We start from the raw sequence: 27224 nt of genomic DNA on the forward strand, positions 1-27224 counted from the left end.
GTCATTTATAGTCCATAGGAACATAACTGATTCCTGTAGATTGATTTCAAATCCAATAAACTTGAACTCTCTTATTAGCTCTAACAGTTTACCTATATATATTTGATTGGATTTTCTGTATTGACACTGATGTTGTTTGTAACCAGTGGAAGTTTTAATCTTTATAACTTATTTATTCTGTTTGACTATGTGATCTAGGACTTGAAGAAAATTTTGAACACAAGAGTGATAAAATTCATCCTAGAAACATCCTTGATTACATTTACCTTACTCTACAGCTTATTTTGTGTGATATTAATTTAACTACACAGCTTACTTTTAAATGTTCTGCCCTAGTTTTGTTTTGTTCTTTTACTTTTAATCTTTGGTGTCCTTGTATCCTTACGTGTGTTTTTTGTTAATAATGCATATCTGGATTATGTTTATTATCCAATTTGATTAACCACTGTCTTTTTTAAAAAAGAGTTTCATTGAGATATAATTTATAGAACCACAAAATGCACCTATTTAGGTGTGCCCTTCATTTCTTGTAGTGAAATTATAGAATTGTGTAGCCATCACCAAAATCTAGTTCTTTTCCCCTAAAAGATCACTTTCGGCTACTATGGGTAGTGCTGCAATGCACATTCACAGACAGATCTTGTGTGGACATAGCTTTTATTCCTTTAGGAAAATGCCAAGCGGTACGGTTGCTGGGGCTGATGGCAAGTGGATGTTTAACTTTTCGAGAAACTTCAAGTTGTTTTGCAAGGTGACTGCACTGTGTTACATTCCCACCAGCGATATGGCAGGCGCCTTGTTTCTTCACACCCTCCATTTGTCTTTTTGTCTCCATCTGTCTTTTGGAATACAGCCAGTCAAGTACTTGGGGAATAATATGTCATTGTGGTTTTAACTGGAATTTCTCAAATGACTCATGATACCAAACATCTTTTCATGTGTTTATTCACCATTCATATACCTCTGGTGAAATGTCTATTCAAATATGTTTCCCATTTACAAAATTGGGTTGTTGTCTTCTTACTGAATTGTTAGTGTTCATTCTATGCTTTTAAATAAGTCCTTTGTAAATTATATGATTTGCAAGTCTTTTCTCAGAGAAGGTGGATTTTTTTTTTTCATCTTAATGGTGCCTTTTGAAGACTATTATACTTTTAATGTTATATATTCAAGAGTCCTTTGCCTAACTGAAGTTTACACAGCAGATCCCGGAAGGTCCTATGTTTTCTAATCTCTCTCTTTGGCTGATGACTTCAGTCCATCTGTTTTTGTTTTTTTCCTGTCAGAGTAGTTTTTAGATCTATCTTTTTTTTTTTTTTTTTCATTCTTTAGTGTCACTTGTCAACAGTGAGAGGATTCATGAGTTGAAAGGACATTTGTAATAATATAAGAAATGCCTTTCATTCTGTCACAGTGGGTGCTTAGGTTTTTCAGAGGCCACATGACGGATATTGAGACAGGTAGAAGGCAGAAGTTATCTTCTCTTAAGTTGTAATTAAGGAGATTTGCAAAAATGTGAAACAATGGCACTCTTCTTAGTAGTTTTGGAAAACGTAGTTATTTTTCATATAAATATTTATGTTAATATGTTTTATTTTTTCCAGTGAATTATCACCCTGGAGGGGGTACTGAGACCAAAGTGTTTGAGAATTGCCACACTGCATCATGTTCAGTGCACTGTGGGCTTTGTTTGTGTGTTTATTTGTTTGAGTCCTGCTCAGGACTGCATGTTCTTTGCTTGTGAGGGCCCAGAGCTTTCTTTCATTTCTGAAATGTCAGCCATGATCTCTTGTAACAGAGTCTTTGCCTTTCTCTTTATTCTAGTCTTCTGGCTTATTTACTGGACTTAACTTATTTTTAAGTTTATTTATTTATTTATCTTGAGAGAGAGAGAGAGAGAGAGACAAAGACAGAGACGGAGAGAGAGAGAGAGAGAGTCCACACATGCATGTGTGCAGGGGAGGAGCAGAGAGACAGGGAGAGAGACAATCCCAGCCAGGCTCCACGCTGTCAGCACAGAGCTGGACACAGGGCTCAATCTCACCAATGGTGAGATCATGACCTGAGCCAAAACCAAAAGTTGGATGCTTAACCGACTGAGCCACCCAGGTGCCCCTTTACTAGACATACTTAAACCCTCAGTGTGCTATCTTCTCTACCTCTTTATCTCTATTGTAGTTTCATTTCTGTGTCTCTGTAATGTATCCACACATTATTAATGTAATAATGTAATGTGATTCTTCACACTGTTTTGAAGTTTGTTAATTCATCATTTGTTTTATTTTAATTTTTTCTATCTTTGTTGAGATAGAAACAATTCATTTAATTGACAAATTTAAAATGTGTACATTTACAGTGTATGCAGGATGGTTTGATATACACATACATTGTGAAATAATGACCACAATCTAGCTAATTGATCCATGACCCCGCATAGTTACCTTTTTTGTGTGTGTGGGGAGAAGAATTCATCATTAGCTGAGCTTTATCAAATATACTCTTTAATTTTTCCACTTGATATTTAATGACTGGGGATTCATTTTTAGAAATAATATTTGGTTCTTATGAAAAACTGGTTGTTTTGGTAGTTCTTTTTGGCCCATCAAAAAAATCTTCTAGTTAGTGAATGTGATCCCTTTAAAATAAACTTCAATAACTTAATTGTTGCAATTCTCAGAATATAATCTTCTCGTATATTGTGTCTATGGGTTTCCACTCATGGTGGGCTATTCCCTCATATTTGTTGCAGGTTGAGACTGGGGCTCATCGTCTCTGGGATTTAACTTGGGAATGCCGCGTGGCTGGAGTGAGGAGACTGCGTGACTCTAAGTGAGCCCATCTCCAATTTCCGTCTTGAGGAGTTTTGCATTGGCTTCAGCCAAATCCTCTCCAGTTACATCCGTGTCCAGGGTTTACTATTGCATAAAGCTTTTTCATTGTTATTGCTGTCAAGTGAATTCAAATCCTAAACTAAAATGTAGTCAGGCCTGTGGTTCTGAATTCTCAAAGGAGACTCCCCCCGCCCTTCCCCCCAAAAAAAGAGCCTAGGATGAAAAAAAAAAAAAAAAAACATTTCTTCTTCTGAAGCTCGTCTTTTACTGAGGGTGAAAGCTTCCTGGGGTCTCAGTTTTAACTTGCAGCCTTAAGAAGATTCTATCCCTCCCAGTGTATTGACATCCAAACTCTTGGTTCCCGAGATGAGCAAAGGCCACTTCCTTTAAACTTCCTTCCTAATGATACAACAGTGTCCACTCATGTGCTTGTCACAATTCTTCCCAGACCTGCAAAGATTTCTCCAGTTCTTTGAAAGGGCTCATGAGACTCCAAAGAGCATACTTGTGCAAGGCCTTTACTTAAAGGCAGAGAATGTGGTAGGATAAAAGAAAGAGAATGTAGCAAACATTTTGAAGTGATAGACATCTCAAGGGCAAGATGTCCAAGGGTCCTGTTCACTCCAACATGGACTGCACTGTGTCTCCAAGCTGAACCTCAGGGTCAGTGGGAGAAAGCATGACTTTGTGAAAGCTCAAAGAGAAGCTTCCAAGGAGGCCCTTCAAGTAATCGAGTCAAGCTTATCAAAGCAGGTAGGCCGATTGCAAAACTCAGATAAGGAAGCTGACCCTGGGAGCCACCAGGGAACTTAAAACAGGATATCCTAAGCAGTGAATCTTAAATTCTGCTGCCTTGATCTTTGCTCAGAGTAAAACCCAGACGTGCACACTTCTCTCGAGGTAAGGGACAAAGCGTTTCCGTTCCATCTGAAAATCAACTTTATCTCTCTTTTGTTGGTTCCTGGAAGTTTCTCTTACTTTCATGTGAGCTCAGTCATACAATTAAATGTATGATTGTTGTATTTTATTGAGAATTTGTAGGTGATTTTTCATAGGGGACTTTCCAAGTTGTCTCAATGTTACTTAAATCAGTAGTCCTTCATTATTTTTAACGATGGGAGTGACACAATTCATTGGGTTTACTATGTCCCAGTGGGCTAGAACCCTTTCCTGGGTCTGCACACTTTTTTGTTTCAAGATTTTATTTTTAAGTAATCTCTACACCCAACGTGGGGCTTGAACTCACAACCCTGAGATCAGGAATCACATGCTTTAACTGACTGAGCCAGCCTGGTGTCCCTAAACTGCACTCTTTATTGTGTGTCTGATCTTCTCTCCAAGGTTACTAGATCCTGTTTCTTATACTTCAGGCCACTGGCTGGATTGCTGTATAAAAGAACCATTTGCCATTTTAGTCAACTTCCTGTTATTAGAACTTGGTCTCAATTATGCTTGTTTCCTCTTTTTTTCCTTTTTTTCTTTTATTTTTTTTTCAGTCCTTGTAACTAGGACAGCCCCCTCATGCTACCTCTTGGCCTCAGAAGCCTCTTGCTTTCATAGATCACCGCTGCTTTGATTGATTTGATTGATGGAGCATACATTATAACAGCGAGTTTAAAAATTAAAGTTTCAACAGAAACAAAAAGCATACTTCGATCTACATTTTTTCCTGTATGAAACAAATGTTTTTCTTCAGTCATTTATCTTGCTGGGAATTGAAAATTATACTAACAAAGAGAGATCCCTCCACATAAATATGGAACATGCATGTAGGATAAAGACTATAGAGCCAGGATAAAATTCTACACAATTTATATAGCAAAGCAGGTACAAAGTACACTTGTGAATTGAGGGAGCTATTTGTTTACTTAATTGACCTTCTCCCAAAGAATAATAAAACTTTTTTTATCTTCCCAAGAAACTAACGGTTATACACGGCACTGTGCACCTAAAGATCAGAGGAGGGAATGAAGGGAAATATTTTTTCATACATTTCATTATTATGCATGAGCCTCACGATTACCGAGTGAAGGAGGAAATAGACCCATTTCACAGACTGCAAAGACCCCAAAAAGGTGAAGTGACTTGTTCAAGAACACGCAGTCAGCTGATGGAGTGTTATGACTCCTCTCACTTCCTTCCTCCCTTCCAACCAAACTTCCTTCCTTCCTACCTTGCTTTTTAAATAGTAAGTTGGAATTTATTTTTTTCTTATCAAAGTAGCACACAGGGATGTAAGATTGTCAAAATACTGCATTTGGCCACTCTTCCACTCTTTAGTTTTCTTTTATATCTTTTTTCCTCATTTTTATTCTATTTAGTTAAGTTCATTATAACTTTCTATACATGACTAAGCTTTTAAATTACTGCAGCATTTTCAAGGGTCTTTCTTATTATTGGGGAAATGGAATTTTCCCTGAGGGGAAATCATTATTAACTTGATTACCTTTTATCTGGAAAATAAAAGAAAATAATAAAGAATTATTTTCTAAGTCAGCTTTTTAAAGAAAGCTTGCCCACAACTGATTGAAGTAAGTAAAATGTTAAGTATGCTTTGAGCTCTATATTATTGTTATAAATATTCAAAATTGTTTTCTTTATAGTTTTATCAGGAATTTTTTTTGGTGCTCATTGATTCTTTACCTATATCTTATATTTTATGCATTATATATATATGTATATTATCTGCATTACATATACATATTATCTAGAATATGCCAAGCAGAGATTTTGAGTGATAAGTCTATAGCAATACATAAAGGAAAGTCTCAGCTTTCAAAGAACTTATACTTCTGTGGAGGAGAGAGATAATATACAATTAAATATTTAATAGCTTAGGTAAAATGCTCTGCAGTGGTAACAAACAGGAGGGAGTTACTGCTGTGCTGCAATTTAAAAATAATAGGAATTTAGATAAATTTTCAAGTTTATGCAACATTGCTGCCAGCATATTGGTTTATCAGTCTTTTTAAAAAATTTTTTTAATGTTTATTTTTTTATTTTTTATTTTTTTAATTTTTTTTTAACGTTTATTTATTTTTGAGACAGAGAGAGACAGAGCATGAACGGGGGAGGGGCAGAGAGAGAGGGAGGCACAGAATCGGAAGCAGGCTCCAGGCTCTGAGCCATCAGCCCAGAGCCCGACGCGGGGCTCGAACTTGCAGACCGCGAGATCGTGACCTGAGCTGAAGTCGGACACTTAACCAACTGAGCCACCCAGGCGCCCCTTAATGTTTATTTTTGAGAGAGGGAGAGGGAGACACAGAATCCGAAGCAGGCTCCAGGCTCTGTGCTGTCAGCATAGAGCCCAACGTGGGGCTCGAACTCCTGAACTGTGGGATCATGACCTGAGCTGAAGTCGGACACTCAACCGACTGAGTCACCCAGGCGCCCCGGTTTATCACTCTTAAGAGAAGCTGCAATGGAGTCCAGTACCCTCTCTATTAATAGCAATTATCAAGTGCTTTTTCTTATTACTATACACAAGTGCAACTCTGTGAACTCTGAAACACAAATCTGATAATGTCATTTCCATGATAAACTTCGCAATGGCTTCTTGTATCCTATAACACTTTTCTCAAGCTTTTCCACTTGTACCAAAGGAACCAAAGCTTTTGCACAGGTACCAGAGTACCTCAGTGAGAGTAAAAGATACCATAAAGGGTATGATGACCAAAGCTCAAATGATTGTCTCAGATTGTGAAAGTACTTAAATGTTGTGTTTTGATGTAAATATACCAGCAGATTTGCACCCTACACATAATATGCTTACTTTAAAGTAATATTTTATTTATAATTATGTATTATAAGGAGAAAACCTACTGTCATTTCTTTGATTATCAGCGCAGTCCCGGTGCATTTTGCCTATTAGTTTTAGAAAATTGAACTGAGAATTGACATTTTATTTTCATTTCAGTTTAAATTTTGACTCTCAGATTTCATACTGCAATGTTGCATTAATCTTTATTACCAAAATTGGGTAACATTCATGACACAGGAATGTATATGTGACATAATTCTCCTTCCAAATACCAAGATTTTACTTTATCCTCTTTTTAGCTTTGTAGCTGTTAGAAAAAAGACCTTCAAGATAATTTATAATTCTTTACCATAGCAGTTGTTTGAACTAACTTTGTAATAAAAATAAAAAGAAGGAAGGGGTGTTGGAAGAATATTGGAATGGTTCACAGAAGGAAGCATTCCAGAAAACAGGGCCACTCTCTTGCTGGGTGAAGTGGGGAGATACCAGGGCCCTGGGGCCTCGACCCAGCCTGATGCAAAGGAGTTGCCAAAGGTTGTTGGTCTTGTCATGAGAAGGAATTCAAGGACAGACATGCAGTTGAATAACAGGAGCAGGGGAAGTTTATTAAAGCAAAAAGAATACTCTCGAAGTTTGACAGTAAGTAAACTCGAGAGAGAGAGAGAGAGGCACACCCTGGGAGTTGGATTTCTATCTTTTATTGACAGTTGTCAACTAGGCAGTGGAATATTCATTACTTGGGGTGACATAATGACAGAGTTTCATGCTATTTCTTCCCAATTTGGTCAGGGATTTCCTGTCATGGCACCTGCCATCCTGGACCTGTCAGGTTTGATCTGGCTTATTATGGAGCGTAGCCAAGATAGGCCTTGGATTTTCCCCAATAGCTGGCCATGATTTCCTCATTGCTGACCTCCAGGTCTTATTAGAACCTAACTACCTGCCTCCTCTAACAACTCTAGATTCCTTCAAGAAACAGAACCAGAGGTTGGTTGGATACAGAATTTGCTTTCTCTGCCTCTTTTTTTTTTTTTTTTTTTTTTATGTTGTTCTCTGATAATCAGCTTCATTCACTCTGGCTGATTCATGTGGCAGAGAACACAATTACCAGCCGTCTGAGGTCAGACACAGATATGTTAGGGAAGTAAAGAGGTCTTTAGCACCAACTTCAATTAAAAAATTCTTGGGGAAGGGCTCTGACTGTTCTAGCTCGGGTTATATGCTCAACCCTGGATGAAGGACAATAGTCATAGGGTATGTGATTGATCAGGTCTTGGGAGGTATGTTTGGTCCTCCAGGACCTGTGTGTTTGACCTGAAGTGGAACAAAATATACCACCCTAAAATATGCCTCTCTAGTATACTGACCTTTTGAGGATGAGTATTTTTAAGAAAGGGCAGATCCAAGAGAAGCTCTGAAAAATGTGTGGAAATTATTTTTCTATGAGACATTTACACATATATTGGAGATCTCCATTTATGAAGGTGTCTCCATCTCTCTACCAGAAGGAGGAAGGTGACTAAATCTTTTGAAACTCTTATCGATAGAGAAGGCAATGGCTTACTCTACATAACCACCATACCTTTGTGTGTTGTGCCTTCCTGACGACTTCCCATAACTGGTCTCTGCTCCCTGCACCCCCAACATTTTCTTTTGTCTTTAGCTGGGTTGGGCCATCTGGATATCTCCCATTGTATATAGGAGGTGTGCATGCTATCTAGGAGGTGCATATATATAGGAGGTGTTCATTTTTCTCCTACTAATCTGTCTTTTGGTACGGGGGTCTCAGCCAAGAATCTAGAAGAGTGGAGGGGAAATTGTTTTCCCTCCTCGACAGACACATCAATAAATGTCCTTTGACTAAACCAATGTAGAAATGTAAGAAACACTCACTCAGCTATGGTTTGTAGGATTAGAAGAAAACATGAGTACAGAGAAGAAATTCAGTTAGGAAGCTATTGAGATATTGTTGGCAGCTTAGAAGACGAATGAGGCAAAGATGTGATTAAAAGTTGACTCTTCAAAGTGGAACCTTAATGTGGCAGCTGCTGTAGATATCTCTCCTCTCTAATAGTTCATGTCTCTGTATAACCTAATATTTAGTAATTACGGCTTAAATATAATTCAGAGGGAAAAAACAAAAGGCTATATATTTAGCATTTATCTCAAGATTTAAGAACATAGATTTTATATTTTTTCTTTTACAGCAGGAAATATTCTTTAATTCTTATTCAATAAAAATACAAAATATGAAGACGGTACTCTTGATACTTGACTTTCCCTGGGTAAAGTTTATTTCTTTGGTCCTCACACCAGGACATTTGAACTGAGCTGATAGAACTTGCTGAAGTTTAATTCACTGTAGTTAATACAAAATGACCATCTACTCAGCTGTGCACCAGATCAAGACAGACAAAGCCCAGTCAGACACAAAGCTGAATAAGACACAGTGATAGGGTGGGACCCCTGGGTGCCTCAATTGGTTGAGTGTACGACTCTTGATTTCTGCTCAGGTCATGATCCCAGGGGGTGGGATTGAGCCCTGCTTCGGGCTCCACACTGAGTGTGGAGCCTGCTTAAGAGTCTTTCTCCCTCTGTCCCTCTTCCCCACTCTCTCTGTCTCTCTAAAATTAAAAAAAGTAAATAAATAAAGGCACAATGCTAGTGTACCTCAAGGAACTGATAATGTAGTCAGTGATGTAAAATGTATATCAATAATTATAGTGCAAGATATTTTATAAGCACTCTAAGGTAAAAACACAGAATAAAACTTAAAATACTCTGTTAATACTGAGGAAGCAAAAGATTACTTCATCTCAAGATAGTAAGAAGGACTTAAGGGAGTCCTGTAGGAATAAGTTGGACTCAAATAATAAAGGACATTTTGGGAAGACATGCAAAGCTGAGTTAACAATTTAACAAAGCTTAATCTCTAATTCATGCGAGGATACTTTCACAAGGAAATAAATATACTTTGGACATGGGCACAAGACCCTATCATCTTGGATATATAGATCACACAGGCGACTAAGTGAATGAGTGTTAATGGGTGGATAGAAATCTACCTCGCACCCTAAAAACTAGAGAGATGAGAGATAAATGTACTATCCTCTGCTCTTTCCTAGTTAATCATCATCTCTGACAGTTTTCAAGTTTTCTAATGTATAAATAAGACTCCAACTAATACCTCATTTTCAAATGGTGTTCAATTATGTAAATCTCTACCTTCCATCTTTGCTTTCATTAGCATAGCAGGGCCCAGTGATTATAATGAGAGAGCAATTTTTTTCAACTATTCAAATGTCATTTATTTAAAGAGCAAAAATTTTGCATAATGAACCTTCTACAAAGGATCAAATAGATCAATAATTCAGGTAATGTTTATGAGTTTATTCCTTTGTTTTGCAAGCCTTGCTTCTCAGTAGGTGAATTAATATGCAAATTAAATATTCATGAACCAATCTGTGTTATTGGTTTATTTTGTGATATCCAGATGTTATTTTTTCCTTCTCTGTATTCAGTAATGATCACTTGAGATTCAAATGCAAACCCTAGGCGCAGTTGTCACACCTATACATCATTAAAAATGAATAATAAGGTGCCATATGTGAAAGCATTAAACTTATTGCTTCCTTTTAAATAAGACCAAACCATTAGGAATCTTATTTTCTACTTTAGAATCATTTTGTCTCTACAACATTAATGCTCATGAGGTCAGCATTTTATAATGCAGTAGCTCTAAAACTTTTTGGTCTGAGAATCTCTTTATATGCCTAAGAATTATTGAAAACCTCAAAGAAACCTCAAAGAATTTGTGTTATCTGGGGTCTAACCAATAATTTTAGCTGTATTATACATATTATAAATTAAAATGGGTAAATTTTTAAATATTTATCAATTTATTTTAAAATAACAGTTACATTGGGATGTCTGGGTGGCTCAGTTGGTTAAGTGTCTGACTCCTGGTTTCGGCTCAAGATCTCACAATTCTGTGAGTCGAGTCCTGCATTGAGCTCCACACTTATGGTGCAGAGCCTGCTTGGATTCGCTCTCTCTCCCTCTCTCTGCCCACCTTCCTCAAATAAATAAATAAACTTCAAAAATAAAATAAAATTTTATAATATATAGTCATATATTAACAATCACATATATTAACATTAATAACATCATTTTATAAAAATAATCCTGTTTTCCAAAACCAAAATAGAAATAGTGCCACCATTCACTTGTCAACCACCAGACTGGCTTCTGGTCTCATATTTCTTTTTTTCTTCTTTAATTTTTTTAGTGTTTATTTATTTTTGAGCGGGGGAGGGGCAGAGAGAGAGGGAGACACAGAAAGCAGGCTTCAGGCTCCGAGCTGTCAGCACAGAGCCCGACACGGGGCTCGAACTCATGGATGGTGAGATCATGACCTGAGCTGAACCAACTAAGCCACCCAGGTGCCCCTCTGGTCTTATATTTCATTGCAACTTGTTTTGGCAAGGACAACCAATATTCTCTCTACTGCTAAATCCAACAGGCATTCCTTGCCCTTACAGTCTTATATGATTGGTTTTGGTTTTCTCTATATTTGCTTTAAACAATGAATTTTTTTTAGAAAAAAAAAAACTTAAAAAGAAGTAAACTACCTTTACTCACATGTTTATCATTTCTAACACTCTTCATTCTTTTGCATAGAGCCAAGTTTTTTAAAAAAATCTTTTTATCATGTATATATAACCTAAAGAACATCCTTAATGTATCTTGCAGGACTATCAACAAATTCCCCTTTGTTTGTGATGGAGAAAGTGACGTACAATTCTAGGTTTTAGTGCCTGCTTGTTTTCTTTCCGTACTTTAAAGAAACCTTTTCAAAAAATAAATAAATAAAATTAAATAAATAAATAAATAAGAAGTCTTTTCATTGCTTTCTGACTTACACGATTTTCTGATGAGAAGTCTAGTCGTTATTAACATCAGTCCCCTGTACATAACGAATCTTTACTTGGCTGTTGTAAATTTTTTAAATAACTGCTTTTAACAATTTGATATATGTTTTCTGGCATGGTTTTCTTTCTGTTTGTTCACCTTGGGGTTTGTTGAGCATTCTGGGATCTGTGGGTTTATAATGTTCATCGAATTTGAATTTTTATAGCCATTATCTCTTCAAATATTTTCCTGTATCTCTTCTTTCTGGAACTCCACTTAAGGATATGTTCAATTGCATTATTTTGCTGCACATATCATTAGAATTTAGGTCATCTTTTCTTCAGCATTTTTTATCCTTTTGATTCAGCTTGGATAGTTTTTATTGCCCTTTCTTCAAATTCATTAGTCTCATCTTTTTTTCCCTATAAGCTCTAATCTTCTATTAGGCTGAGCTAGTGAACTTTTTATTCCAGATATTTTAGTTTTTCAGCCCTAGAAGTTCTATTTAACTTAGTTTTATTATTTCCATTTAGCTTTTTGTTATGTGCATGTCTTCTTTAAATTCTTGAATGTATTTGTAGCAGATATGTTTTAAAGTCCTTACCTGCTAATTTCATTATCTCTGTCATTTCTGGTTCTACTTGCTGATTTTTTTTCTAGGTTGCAAGTCACATTTTTTTAATACTTCTTTGTATATTTTGTCATTTTTATTGAATGCTGGACATTGTGATTTTTTTATTTTGAATATAGATGTCATCCTTCAAAGAGTGTCAAGTTTTGGTAAGTAGTTAACCTAACTGTGGGTCAGAGTTACTTTCAAGTCTTGATTTTAAGCATTGTTAGGTCTCGAGTAGCCTCTTATTCTGGGGCTATTTTTTAAAGTAAGTAAGTCATACTCTGTCCAATCTAATAGGCAACAATTTTATAATTTTAATTATTAAAATACTGATAATGTATTATCAATTAATTTGTCAATTATTAAAATTTAAAGAATGTATTAAAGGCACATTTATGTGCCATTCCTCGATTTCTTTTGAGATTGGCAATTTTTTTTTTTCATCTGCCTAATGTCCATTTTTTATTTTTTCCTTTTGTTTCTTGTTTGCAATCGTCATCACATCTTCATTTCCAACTTTGGTGATTTGACCTGGCTGGGAGGGACGGATTGATTCCAGGTCATATAACCTGATAAATACTGATAACCCTCAGTTCCTAAAAATACCGAAAAATTAATTGCTTTAATTATCAATTGTTCTATATATTTTTCATTCAGTTACTGGATTATGTTGTCTCTAAATCACAATTATTTGTAATGAAGTAGATACTATTTAGCTGTTTTTTGGTTTACATCATTGGGATAACTTGAGATTTGCCTTGATTTTCCAAGACTCCTGTGAGTCAATTAGCACAGATGTTATTTATAGATCTGGTTCAAGCTAGGTTGTACTAAAACCTGTGAAATTCAACTTGGAATTATTTGTCCCTATTAAGTCCATATCCTAACGGCATTCTTCATAAGGCAGGCTTTTAGAAAATGTGGGAAATTTTGAGGGAAAAAATACAAATTACATGTATCAACAAATAGAATGTAGAGATACAAATGGCAATTCATTCCCTCAATGTAGAGAGACATTTAGAAATGCCTCAACTAAGGCAGATAATTGAAAGAATTAATGTTGAAAGCGAAGAATGAATACTGCTTTACATATTAATATTTTACATTCAGGGAAAAACATACATTACCTGAAAACAATTTCAGATTTTGATAACAACACAAGGTCTATTTAGAAAGCCACCAGGTGGAAAGGAATAGTATGTTATGTTGTTTTAGAGAAATGAAGAGATTAAGGTTGGAAGATCTAGTTTTTGGCCTGGGGCCAAAACTCTGCTGTGACAGTTGCTGGTTGTACTTTTTGGGCAAACCCTTTTAAGTTTTCCATAGGTTTCTATGCTGTGGATATTTTGCTAGAATTATACGTCTGTATAAAGCAAATCGTGATTTGCAAAAACTGAACAAAACTCTTTTTTTTTTCAACTTTAAAGGTACGCTAATAAAAGAAAGCTATCCTGTAGTCTAGACACAATAACTACAAAGGAAAATGTATGGTTTCAAGTATGTTCTGTGATTTTTATCGTTTCTCCTTTCAATGTGTACAAACAAGAAGTTTGCAAGTGCTTATGGGAAAATTAAGCTGAAATGGGAGATCAAAGAATCACATGAATGTAAAGACCAGATAATGCATGAGTGATTTTCTCTCTATACTTTGTGTATTTAGAATATCATGCTTCATGGTATTGTCAGAAACAATTTCCCAAAGATGAAAAGAAATTTTCCCAGAAGAGAGCAGTGACTTATGAAAACACATGAAGTTAAACCTGACAAAGTAAACACATATCAATATGTCTCCGGGTGTTTATCGAGTTATCATGTCTTTGTGTTCCGTGGATTTAGCTATTTACTGTATCTTCAAATTTACCTCTACTTTTGAACCCATATAAACCAGAAATTGTGTGGAAAGAAAGGCTAATACATACGATCTAGGTGAAAGTAACAAATTAACCCTTCTTTGGATTTTTATAAATGTGTAAAATATTGAATGATATTAAGCACTGTGGAGGCATATAAGGAATTGAATGCTACTTTTTCTCATCTTCAAAGTTTACACAATCTAAGAACTAGAGTATCCACATAGGTAAGGTTAAAAAAATAATAAAACACCAGATAACAATTGTCACAGTCTTCTATGTTTTACATGTTGAAATTCCAAACATTTTTTATATCATCATCCGAATATATTTTTTTCAATTTTAGTAGTTAATAAATGCATTAATGTGGGCAAGGCATGTAACTTTTTTGTGCTTCCGTTTCCTTACCTGAAAAATAGTGCTACAGTATCTGCACATGACCTAGATTGTTAATTCTCCCCAACATCCATCTCATCTTTGTTTTCGTAATGGTCAACGTCCTATTCTCTGCTCACCTCTTTCCTGCCTTATGTACAAAGTGCTAACAAGGAAGATGTCCATCCAGCAGGAGACTATAATTTCTACCCTAACTTCCATCTTTATATGGCCATGTCAGCTCTCTGGTCACATGACTAAGTTCTGACCAATAGGACCTACAGAAATTCTACATTACACCTCAAGTGACAGTCTAATTTCTCTTACTTCCCTTCTCCAATCCCTTGGTGTAGAATTCAGATACAGTGCTAGCAAGCTAACTTTGTGGATGAAAAGTGGGCAAAAGCAATAATTTTCCCCTGTGCTGTCCAGTTAAGTGGCAACCAGCCACAGGTGGCTGTTCAGCACTTAAAATGTGATGGAAGACATGAATTTTTAATTTTGTTTGGCCTTAATTAAATTTAAAAATTGATACTCTAGTTATTGAAGAACTTTTAAGTATGTTTGAAAACATACGTAAATTAATCTACCGTTTTTAATTGAAACTTTCATGAAATCTAAGAATAGACCAAGTATTTCCCAATTAACATGTAATTAAAACACCCATTTAACATCTAATTGAGATTTGATGCATGTTTGAATTATAGTTTTGGATATAATAGGTTAAACTGAATGAATTTTTAAAGTTAATTTCACCTGTTTCTTTTTGTTTTTTAAAACTATGATTAACAGAAAATTAAAAATTATACATGTGCCTCACATATGTTTCTATGAGAGAGCACTGATCTAGGCAATGGAAAAACCGCAAGATAGAAGGAAGTCAGGTCTTTGGACAACTTCATGGACAGAGTAAAACAATAGCTCTGAGCCATTTACCCATTTGGACTTCTAGCAATAAATCTTCTAATTGGCTTAAGTCACTACCATTTTGGTTTCTATGAAAGCAGCCATATACTGTTTTAATTAATAAACTACGTCATAGAGTTTGGGGAGGATTAAATGAGCTAATCCTCATTAAAGACTTAGAACAGATCATGCCACATGTTAAAGGTTCAATGCCTATAAATTATTACCGTTATTATATCTCTCAATTTCAATGAAATTTTCCACCCCCTTATAACTCTATATCATTTTATGTATTTATACAATATAGTGCCATCATCATTCAAATTCATGCATTTAAACTAGAATTCATATTGAAAAATTTGTCAGAAGGCATATGCTTCTGTTCTATAATCTGTTCATCTCAAAGATGATAAATAGCTCTTACTCAAAGTTTTACTAATATACTTAATAGTTCAACCACCGACCCGTCACCATTGTTTCTACAACCATAAGGAAGCACAGTCATGTCACAGCACATCTCAAACCATTCTCTGGTTTTCTACTGCTCTAAGGATAAGCACTAAACACATTCATGTGCCCTTCCCACCTCCCCCAGGATTACTTCTCCCTGTTCATTTTTGGGCTGTCCCATACTCTGGTTTTGTCTTATTTCTTCAGTTGGCATCTCAACATCTTGTGCATTTGTTTGACGCTTCCTTGAGTGTGTTCTCTTCCCTCATCACCTAGTTACATGATACTTACCCTTCATATTTCAGCTCACATATCATCCTCTTTAGAGAGTCTTAGATGGCCTTCTAAGTCTTCTGCTAAATATGCAGAGAGCATCTTGGTGGCACCTTCCTGTACCACCCTGTCCCATGCCTCTTCTAGAATCTATGATTATAACCTTTACCATAAATGTAGCACTTTTCCCATTATTAAAATATGATACTGTTTTCTGTCCATTACCCACTTTTCTCTTAAGTTGTAACTTCCTTAAGGGCAATACTGAATGTACATTTTGTACTTCCCCTCCCACATCAAGGCAGAACTTTTTAATTATTATTATTATTATTATTTTAAATATAAGCTCTATGCCCAATGTAGGGCTTGAACGCACGTCTCTGTGATCAAGAGTCGCATGCTCCACCCACTGAGCCAGCCAGGTTCCCCAAGATAAAACTCCTAATAAACACATTAAACTGCCAAATAAACTATACAAAGTTGACCAATATTTGGTGTGATGATTCAGATAAAAATAAAGATCACTTCAGCTCAATGGTGGAGATAAGAAAATATATTTTTTTAGTGTTTATTTGTTTATTGAGAGAGAGAGAGAGAGAGGGAGGGAGCATATGCACAAGCAGGGGAGGGGCAGAGAGAAAGGGAGAGAATCCCAAGCACGCTCTGTGCTGTCCATGGATTTAAAGGCAGGGCTCGATCCCATGAACCATGAGATCATGACCTGAGCCGAAATCAAGAGTCAGATATTTAACCAACTGAGGCACCAGGTGCCCCAAGAAAATATTTATGGAGCTACTAAGATGTGAGTTGGACTTGCTAAGATAGAATTCAGGCTAGGGGTTAAGAGAGTGGATTTAGAACAAGAATGGCTGGGATTGAATCCCGGCTCTGCCGGTTAGCTGTGTGATTCTTGGCAAATAATGTGACTTATCGGTGCTTTAGGTTCTTCATCTGTAAAATGGAGAAAGGAAACAGCAGTGGTATCTTATAAGGTTTCAGGGAGAATTAGATGAGTCAATACAAACAGCTTAGAAGAGAGCTTAGAAGAGAGTATCAAGTACATACTAAGTACTTGATAAATACGTGTTAAATGTGACCTTTGGATTAGAAGAAAGGGAGAAGGAAGCTATTTAAAACAGGTGAAATTTCACAAACTATAACACAGGGGATTAAGAAAAGAGACTGGCCTTCCTTTTGAGGTGCAGACAATGTCTGTAAATGAGTAGTAGGAGGTAAGGCAAAGAAAGGGTCAATGAAGGACTTGATAATATAATGGTTGGGAGGTCAGTGCACATTTCTGATCAGAGCAGTGGCATTCTTAAAATTGTTTCGTGTTTGTTTTTGCCTGTCAGGATTGCCAGAGAAAAGAGACATAAATAATTGTCGGAAGCACTTAAGAGACCTTATCTCTTTTGATATCTTAAAGCCATGAGTAGGTATTAGTACGATGCCCACTTTATTGACGGTGAAATGGAAGCAAGGAGAGGCGTGAAACAGAGCAAGACAATAATAACGTCAAAATCACAGGACTTCTATGAGGATTCAACGTATGAAAAATATTTAGCTCCATACAAAATACGGCAAGGGTCTGGTGAAAGAAATCTATAGACTTTAATATTAGGATTGCTGTCAGTCAGAAGAGGGGAGTATCGCCCTCCTTTTCCTCTTTTTAGTCCTGTATCATGTCGTGTAATATAAGAAAGCTTTCACATGCTTTGTCAAGAAAAATTGTGAGTTTTAATTTCAATGTGCCTGTGTTGTACAGACATATAAAATTAGTGGGAGGTGAAACAAACAACAACATGAATTTCCCATGTTGGGGAGGGCCAGTTCTATGCTCCTATGCTCAGCAGATCTATAAACGAAGACCTAATTGCCAACAGCGAGGGCATGAAGGGAAAAAAAATGAGTGATAGCTAGAGAGCACTTCATGGCTCGAAACCCATTTCCTCAGAACAGGGATTGTTTGAGTCTTTTTGAACATAGCGTACTGGTGGTTATTATGTGCGAGAGAGGACGGAGAAGGTGGCGAACTTCAGCGGGTGACCTTGGACTATGAGGGCTGTCTCACGGTGCGACCCCTGGGGCGAGCGTGGGTGGGTTTATTGACAGAGATGAGTGTGAGTTCAGGAGTCATGAGAAGGGTTCGTCTTTACAAGATGATGCGACAATCTTCCTTAGTGGATGTCGCAACCCTATTAGAGCCAAGAAACTCTGCAGATGGTTGAAAGAAATGGAAGAGCAGCTCCTTGGGATTTACTTTTTTTTTTTTTATTTTCCCACTTCTATGCCACCTCTACAGTCATCAGTTGATTCCTCTGGAAAGCAATGAAAGGAGGAAATGGTTTTCAAATCATCACACTTCTATATTCTAGTTTGTTACAGCCTCTAAGTGAACTTCTTAATGAGGGAAAAGTTACAATAACTGGTTCAAGTTGGATTGGAAGTTGTAAATGGCTTTTGATAAGCCACAGTGTTTGTTTCTATTATTAGAATAAATTAAGTGTTACTACTCTTTTTATAAATTGCATCCAAATGCCTAGGATAGAAACCAAGGTATCCCAGGTGATTTTCTTATGTGAATCATCAGTGTTTTCCTGCTTTTTCCTTAACATGCTCAAACTTGCTTAACAATGAAAAATAATGTTGACCAGCACATTATTCAAGAGCTGTAAATCCCACGGGATAATTGAACATTTGATAAATTCTGGAGGAAATGTGTCCTTGGAAATGGGGCTCAGAAGTGATGATCATTATGTATTTTTGGATTGTTTAAAATGTTAAAAGTTTTGGGGGGACCTGGTGGCTCAGTCAGTTAAGTGCCGACTTCAGCTCAGGTCATGATCTCGTGGTTCATGAGTTCAAGCCCCACAACAGGCTCTGTGCTGACAGCTCAGAGCCTGGAGCCTGCTTCAGATTCTGTGTCTCCCTCTCACTCTGCCCCTCCCTTGCTCACTTTGTCTCTCTCTCTCTCTGAAAAATAAACATTAAAAAAGTTTTTTTAATGAAATACAATGTTAACATTTTCAATCCAAAGGCAAAAAAGTAATACCTGTGTTAAAAGGGTGTGAATTGTATCATTAATATGACCATGCGTATTTTTCATTTTCTACCCTGTAATGTTGAGTACCTAATACTTTACCCTGAAGATAAAAGTTGTAATTGTCAAAAGGGAAGTTGAAACCCATTCCTTTTTTGACATGAAATCATACTTTAAAAAAGCCACAATGTTCAAACACAAATACACTACCATCATCTTTCATTTAATTCTCTAAACAAAAAAGAGCATTGTATCCCTGCCCTTTTTACAAATAATGAAATTGCCTCAGATTTCTGTGCCATCAATAAAAAAGACTTTAAAAGAGTCTATATTATAAATTACAGCAGCTACACAACTTTAATGGTCAAGTTCTTTTCCATCACCTAAAAGCACCCTCTGGCTCCACACACTCTTTTAAAGCAGATACTATTTTTTTTCAAACAACATGGAGTGTGGAGATACCCTGGCAAGTAAGTTAAAATTTTGTGAGAAGAAATGGGGATTCAACGGGAATTATGATTAACTGAAAGAGTGGGATTGGGGTGTTACTTACCAAAAAGTGCAGACAAGTCTTACTTATCTTATATGATTATTAATCATGCATATTAATCATATATCACATATTTTGACAAAAATACATTAGCAATCTTTGTCTTACTTAAATATTTAAAACATTTTGTTTTGTTGAAATTTTGTTATTTTTCTTATTAAATATAAATTTAACCTAGTTTTAGGTTGTAGATTCAATGTGTGTTGAGCTATTAATGGACTCTAATTCTTATGTCAAATCTTTTGGTTTTTACATAGTTTCTTTATAAACATTTGTAATACTATTCCATGTGTAGAATCTTTTTAAGTTCACTTTTTCTTGTGGTTTATGTTTCCTCTAATTCTTTGAAAGGAGTTATGTTTCTAAAACTTTAATTACTTTAGAATTTATTTATATTAATATGTATTATTCACTGTGTATAGCAGTGAACCTTTTGAAAAGCAATTTTCCTCTAGAAAAAATATTTTGCAAACAATTAACCTAATATATGTCTACCAGGCCAACATGTAAAATGGAAATTTGTTTTTAGGTACACTGCATGCTTTGCAAATTGTCTCACGTTTCTGTCATTGCTGTCTTATACAGTTTTTTCATGATCAGGATTTTATTCTTTATGGAAAAAGCTATAATAGAACATTTTTATCTATCATACATAAACACATAAAAATGTTTAAACATTATATCAATGCTTAAAAACTAAACTGAATTATTTTTGCTGCAGTATTCAAAAATTCAGTCTGAAATATTTGGGGAGAGCTTATTTTATTTTAAGAAAAATCCATTAGGGCGCCTGGGTGGCGCAGTCGGTTAAGCGTCCGACTTCAGCCAGGTCACGATCTCGCGGTCCGTGAGTTCGAGCCCTGCATCAGGCTCTGGGCTGATGGCTCAGAGCCTGGAGCCTGTTTCGGATTCTGTGTCTCCCTCTCTCTCTGCCCCTCCCCCGTTCATGCTCTGTCTCTCTCTGTCCCAAAAATAAACGTTGAAAAAAAAAAAAAAGAAAAATCCATTAGAACTGGAAGAAATTAATACTACTAAGCTTATAAAAGCAAAACTATAAAATTTAGCTAGAAACCATTTTCTGATTACTTCATGTTTTCTCCATGTCTAGCTACAAGTAAACAGCTTGATATTATGAATTCTAGTCTATACTTTCTTTTTTCTTCCACGTTGTCCAGAACATTAAAAGATACCTAAGAATGGCTTGTTTGCTTGATTGGATGTTTGGTTCAATATTTTTATTGAAGAGGACCTCAGGACATACTATTTTTAAATTTAATTTTTAAAGGATAACTTAATGGTCTTTGGAGTCAAACATCTGTCTATCAATTCTAGTTCCACCATATAAGCTCTTTTTTTTTTTTTGTTAATCATAATAGCATTTTTATCATAACTGTTATGAGGATTGAATAGAATAATATATGTGAGATTTCTGGGCCATCATATAAGTTCAAAAAGTATCAATTATTACTATTACTTAACTTCTTTAAATCTGTTTATCTGTGGGGCCCCTGGGTGGCTCAGTGGGTTAAGCATCCAACTTCAGCTCAGGTCATGATCTCATGGTTCGTGGGTTCGAGCCCTACGTCGGGCTCTGTGCTGACAGCTCAGAGACTGGAGCCTGCTTCAATTCTGTGTCTCCCTCTCTCTCTCTGTTCCTCCCCCACCTGTGCTTTGTCTCTTCTCTCTGTCTCTCAAAAATAAGTAAAATTTAAAAAGATTAAATAAATCTGTTTATCCACATGCTGAGAAAAATGTGCTTATATTGTAGGACTATTGTGAGGATTGAAATGTGTGCAAGGCACGTAGGGCTCTTAATATATAGTAGACATTGTTACATACAGTTAAAAATGTTAATAGCAGGGGCGCCTGGGTGGCTCAGTCGGTTAAGCCTCCAACTTCGGCTCAGGTCATGATCTCGCGGTCCGTGAGTTCAAGCCCCGCGTGGGGCTCTGTGCTGACAGCTCAGAACCTGGAGCCTGTTTCAGATTCCGTGTCTCCCTCTCTCTGACCCTCCCCTGTTCATGCTCTCTCTCTGTCTCAAAAATAAATAAACGTTAAAAAATTTTTTTTAAAAATGTTAATAGCAGGATCTTATTTTGAAATAAGAATCATTACTTACAACTAAACCATGAGAGGTCTTAATTACTAAATTCCTAATCCTGTACACTAAATCGATATGAAATTAACAATCACAAATTGTATCATTGGTTCTCTATATGGTTATAAAAGAGCCTTAAATGATTTCAGTAGTATTTCTGCTTCTCCCCAGTTTATAGCTACCCACCAGAGATCATGTGTGAATATAAATAAGAATTTCAATCGTTAAGCATTTCTTGGAAGCGTCTGTGTGGCTACAGATAAAAGCAGTAAATACATATTTTCAGCATGTTTTAATAATCAAAGGCTATTTAATTTTTTACCTTAGATAAAGAACATCTGAGAAAAAAATCTGGTCATGCTTTTCAATCAACTGAGAAAAATGTGACAGAAGGGGTTCACACTGAGGAAGTAACAATTAATTTATCAAATGCTTGGGGCGCCTGGGTGGCGCAGTCGGTTAAGCGTCCCACTTCAGCCAGGTCACGATCTCGCGGTCTGTGAGTTCGAGCCCCGCGTCGGGCTCTGGGCTGATGGCTCAGAGCCTGGAGCCTGTTTCCGATTCTGTGTCTCCCTCTCTCTCTGCCCCTCCCCCGTTCATGCTCTGTCTCTCTCTGTCCCAAAAATAAATAAACGTTGAAAAAAAATTAAAAAAAAATTTATCAAATGCTTATGCTTCAGGTATGGATGTCATTAACAAATGTTTCATTTTTTAATAAAAATGTTATGTCATTTACATATTTATTGAAGCCATTGTAAGGTCCTTAAGATTTGATGCTTTAACTTACTTTTAAAAGTGCAACTACCTGGGGCACCTGGGTGGCTCAGTCAGTTGAGTGACCGACTTCGGCTCAGGGCATGATCCTGAGGCTCCTAAGTTCAAGCCCCGCGAGGGGCTGCTCCGAGCCTGGAGCCGGCTTCAGATTCTGTGTCCGCATCTCTCTCTGCCCCTCCCCTGCTCTCTCCCTCTCAAAAATAAATAAACATTAAACAAAATTCAAAAAGTGCAATTACCAGTTCATTTGTTTGACAAGGCAACGCTAAGGTCCATCTAGGGGATCTTGAAGGTTCAATTACTCCAATGGTGTGGATCTAAAATGGCTTTTTTTTTTTTTTTTTTTTTTTTTTGGTGAAAATTGTTAGCCAGTGAAACTTGGAATGAAGATTCTGAGTAAGATTTGAACACATGCTGCTTGTTACTTCACATGGCCTTTTAATATCTTTAGTGTCCAATGATCAAAACTCTACACCCATGGTGATTTTCCTTGGCATTCTAGTTACTGACCTGGCTTTTCATCTCTTTTTTTGCGCTAGATTTGTTGCCATCCAAGGATGGTAAAGATTTAACTAAATGTTTTCTGCTGCAAGTGGTAAATATTCTTCTGCATTACATCGAAAAAATGTTTGATGTTAAGAGTAAAATACTAGACTTTCATCATCCTCACCAACTTCTTGAAGGTTTGGATGGGTTTAACAGAGCTGTCTGACCACCCTGAATCTTTGGAGCAGTTACTTGTTGACTGCATGGATACCTTAAAATATGGTGTTAAAACAGGTAATTTTCAAATCAATGCACCTGAACTGGAGACTGAACGAATGGCCTTGAGTTTTTGTGTGTGTTGGAAAACGGTCCCATTTTGCTCATTTTTACTTAAAACATTCGTCTAGTTTGTTTTCAAATTGGCGTTATCACATATAAACTGTTTAGTAGTTAACAAAGAAAAGTAAATACAGTGGTTTGGGCTTGAAGCATTATATTCCAATGGCAATTAAACATACAATTTTAACTTACTTGTTTTAATTTGCCCATATTCATTATTAATGCTCAATTGACTATCCTTCTACATCAATAAAATATATAGCAATAAAATTATATATATATATATATATATATCTCCATCCTATATGTTAGAAATTATGTTTTCTGATTAATTTATTGTAACTTTATTCTTAACCACTTAAAGCAATGATATGTCCCGGGGCTAACAATGTTTGACTAGGCTCTACGGACCCCTTTCTCTAAAATCTTAAATGTATACTAAATAATGTATTTGAAACAACATAATCTTTGGAAAGAGGCACACACAAAAAAGCGTCCAAATACAACCTGTATCCCTGGGTTTATTACTCATTTCTTATTATGTGATCTTTGAAAATACTTCATGTGTTAATAATTGAAAGTTATGTGTGTATGCTGACTTGCCTTGTATTTGATAGACATTAAACAGACACTTAAAATAATGTATTTTTGACATCACAGAAACTTTAAGTATCATGCATATTTTATCTTCAGACCAAACTGATCAAGCATGCCAAGAAACAAAAATAATTTCTATTTGAGAATGCTCATTTCTGCATTAATTTTAATAACAAAAATAAAAAGGTGCCTCATTTTCACATTTATCTTGTATAACCTGGATTTTCTTTGACAGAACACTATGCAATATTGCCATTTAAAGTCCTGGGAGGGGCACCTTGGTGTCAGTCAGTTAAGTTTCTGGCTCTTGATCTTGGCTCAGGTCATGATCTCATGGTTGTTAGATCAAGCCCTGCATCTGGTTCTGTGCTGGGCATGGAAGCTGCATAAGATTCTCTCTCTCTCTCTCTCTCTCTCTCTCTCTCTCTCTTCCTCGCCCCTCCATGACTCGTGAGCATACATGTGCTCTCTCTCTCAAAAAAATTAATTAACAATTTTAAAAACTATACAAAAAAAATCCTAAGAAAGTCATGGATGATTTCTCACAGAATTTTAGTTATTACAAAAAGACATACCACATGGGGAGCCTTGGTGGCTCAGTCAGTTAAGCGGTTGACTTTGGCTCAGGCCATGATCTTGTGATTTACAAGTTCAAGCCCTGCATGGGGCTCTGAGCTGTCAGCACAGAGCCTGGAGCCTGCTTCTGATTCTGTGTCTCCTTCTCTCCCTGCCCTCCCCTGCTTGCACTCTGTCTCTCTCTCTCTCTTTCTCTCTCTCAAAATTAAATAAAAACATTTTAAAAAATGCAAAAACAGTAAAAAGACATAACACAAAATAATATGCTCAATATGATTTCAATTATATTTAATTGTATTTTAAACTGTGTGAAACTGGACATATATACATGCACATGTATAAAACTACCTGTTCATAATAAATACATTCTTAAGTTATATCTTCCAAGTGTTATAAATATTGTAAGTGTTTGGATAGCTAAGTAGATATTTTCTCTGCATATATGCATAAAAATTACTGTCCTGTAAGTAATGTTTTCTGTTCTATCCATTTCTGTAACGTGTAGTATATTTACAACTGGAAAAATATTATTAAATAAGACAAAAAGAAAGCTTCCTAGGATCGTGAAATAAAAGGCATGTGTCAAGACTGAGTTCAACTGTGTAAATGTGAAGTCGAAATAATTTTTAGTTAGAAATAAACAAAGCAAAAGGAAGTTATGAAAAATAGCAGGGCAATTGAAGCACCGTGACAGCTTTAAATCAAGTTCTTCATCCTTCCCTTACCCAGCAAGGCAAAGGCAGAGGAATCTCCAGGGACCCATTCTCCCCATGTTTGCATTTCCCAGTATCAAGCACAGAGGGAAAAGCAAAGATACTAAAAAAGGGAAAAGGCAATAGTAAAAAGAAACATTTCGTAACACAGCCCAACTTCCAAACCTTCCATTCCTTCCAATTTAATGAACATTTATTAAGCCCCTACTTTTAAAATTAACTATGCGGGCATAGGGGCTCCGTAAGTAGGGGTAAGTGACTAGAGGGGAAGGAGACTCACAAAGAGTTGTGATGCTGGTCATTGTTAAGACACGTTGTCAAAGAAGTGCAAAGAACAATCTATTTTGGAGCTCAGGAGGAGATTAATTTGTTTTAACGTGTATTTATTTTGGGGGAGAGAAAAAGAGAAAGAGTGAGTCAGGGGAGGTCAGGGAGAGAGGGAGAGAGAGAATCCCAAGCACACTCCACACTGTCAGCACAGAGTCCAACGTGGGGCTCAATCCCACGAACCGTGAGATCATGACCTGAGTTGAAATCTAGAGTCCCATGAGTAACTGACTGAGCCACCCAGGTTCCCCAGGAAGAGATTAAGTTAAACTGAGTTGAATATAGAATGTTCAATTTGGTATCTAATGTTGGATGCTCTTTTTTTTTTTAAGTTTGTTTGTTTTCGAGAGAGACAGAGACAGTACGAGTAGGGGGTTGTGCAGACAGAGAGGGAGAAAGAGAGAACCCCAAGCAGGCTCCGCCCTGTCAGCACAGAGCCCAACGTGGGGCTCGAACTCACGAAACTGTGAGACCATGACCTGAGCTGAAAACAAGAGTCAGGTGCTTGCTTAACCGACTCAGGCACCCAGGTGCCCCTTGATGTTCTTCATTAATACAAATCTTCAAAAATTCTTTGTAAAAAGGACCTGATATTTTGTCCAAAAACACTGAAGCAGCTTTTGAGAAAAAAATTATTTAATCTTTCGGGTGGTGCCTTCCCCACTCACTGGGGTAGTTTTATGCATCCCGCCCTTGGTCTTTCTACTTCAGACACAGGGTGGGTTCCTCGCCCTCAAGCTTACGAGCTCGTTCTCAACTCAGCGACTTGACTTCTCCCAAGCTGCTCTTCATACCCGTATTGGGTCTCCTTCACTCTTTGTCTGGAAGCAAACTTTTGATCTGACCTGAAAGATCACTTCCTCCAAGAAGCCTAGAGCCTAGAGCCTAGCCTAGAGCCTAGAGATTAGCTCGCCTGCTCTCCTGATTGTCTTAGGCTCCCTAGGAATGGTCTTAAAACATCCTGATCTTTTCTTCTGTGCTTTCTACAATCGCAGTTAAACATTTGTGTCATTATTTATTTGATGAATACCCTTTTCTTCCACTGGTCAGTAAGATCCACACGGTAGTGCCTTGTTTACTACTGTGTCCCCAAAGCTGAGCACTGTCCCTGCATGTGATAGTTCTCAGCAATATTTATTGAATGAAAGAATTAGTTTATGTGTGCTCGATCGATGAATACCTGTTAACTGAGAAACTGCTCTGAAATTGAACCACTCTTTAGCCCTGTGTTTTTATTTTGGCTCATTTGTAATTTTGTCTTTTTTCTAGGACATCCTCGCTTTTTCAACCAGCTGTCCAGTGGGCTAGATGTGGTCGGACTTGCCGGGGCATGGTTGACAGCCACTGCCAATACCAACACGTGAGCATTCTCCAGGGCCTAAGGAGTGTGAGAGCCAGAGACGTGCGTAAGGAAGAGTGAAGATCGAGGTTGTACATTTTGCTGGATACGATGCTTGCCATAACAAATACAAGTAGTTGGTACCCTGAGGGAAACGCAAAGAAGCCGCTGTCTATTCCCCGGGTAACATGTTTGAGAGTTGCTCAGTCCTCTGGACAGCCTCTAGAAACTCTCAGGATCTGAGTTCTCCGGTAAGTAGTACAGGTCAGTTGGTCAGCCTGGGTTACTAGTGTGCAGACCATGAGTGAGTTCAGTTCTGGGGTTGGAATCATTGACACGCTACCCCAAACAGCCCACAGCACATGTAGCCAGATATATACCCAAGTATTTGGGAAGTTGCCTGAATATAAATT

The 27224-nt window shown here is 36.8% G+C and overlaps 1 protein-coding gene across 1 annotated transcript in view; it reads left to right on the forward strand.

The window, feature by feature from the left end:
• Positions 1 to 19457: 19457 nt before the first annotated feature.
• Positions 19458 to 27224, forward strand: part of LOC123587503 (glutamate decarboxylase 1-like) — a 31323-nt gene continuing 23556 nt past the window's right edge. Inside the window, 4 exon segments of the mRNA XM_045457293.1 lie at positions 19458 to 19482; positions 22974 to 23125; positions 23127 to 23214; positions 26742 to 26832. Of these exon segments, the coding sequence (XP_045313249.1) occupies positions 19458 to 19482; positions 22974 to 23125; positions 23127 to 23214; positions 26742 to 26832 (356 nt within the window).

Source organism: Leopardus geoffroyi, chromosome D3 (genome assembly GCF_018350155.1).
Source record: "Leopardus geoffroyi isolate Oge1 chromosome D3, O.geoffroyi_Oge1_pat1.0, whole genome shotgun sequence".
NCBI lineage: Eukaryota > Metazoa > Chordata > Mammalia > Carnivora > Felidae > Leopardus > Leopardus geoffroyi.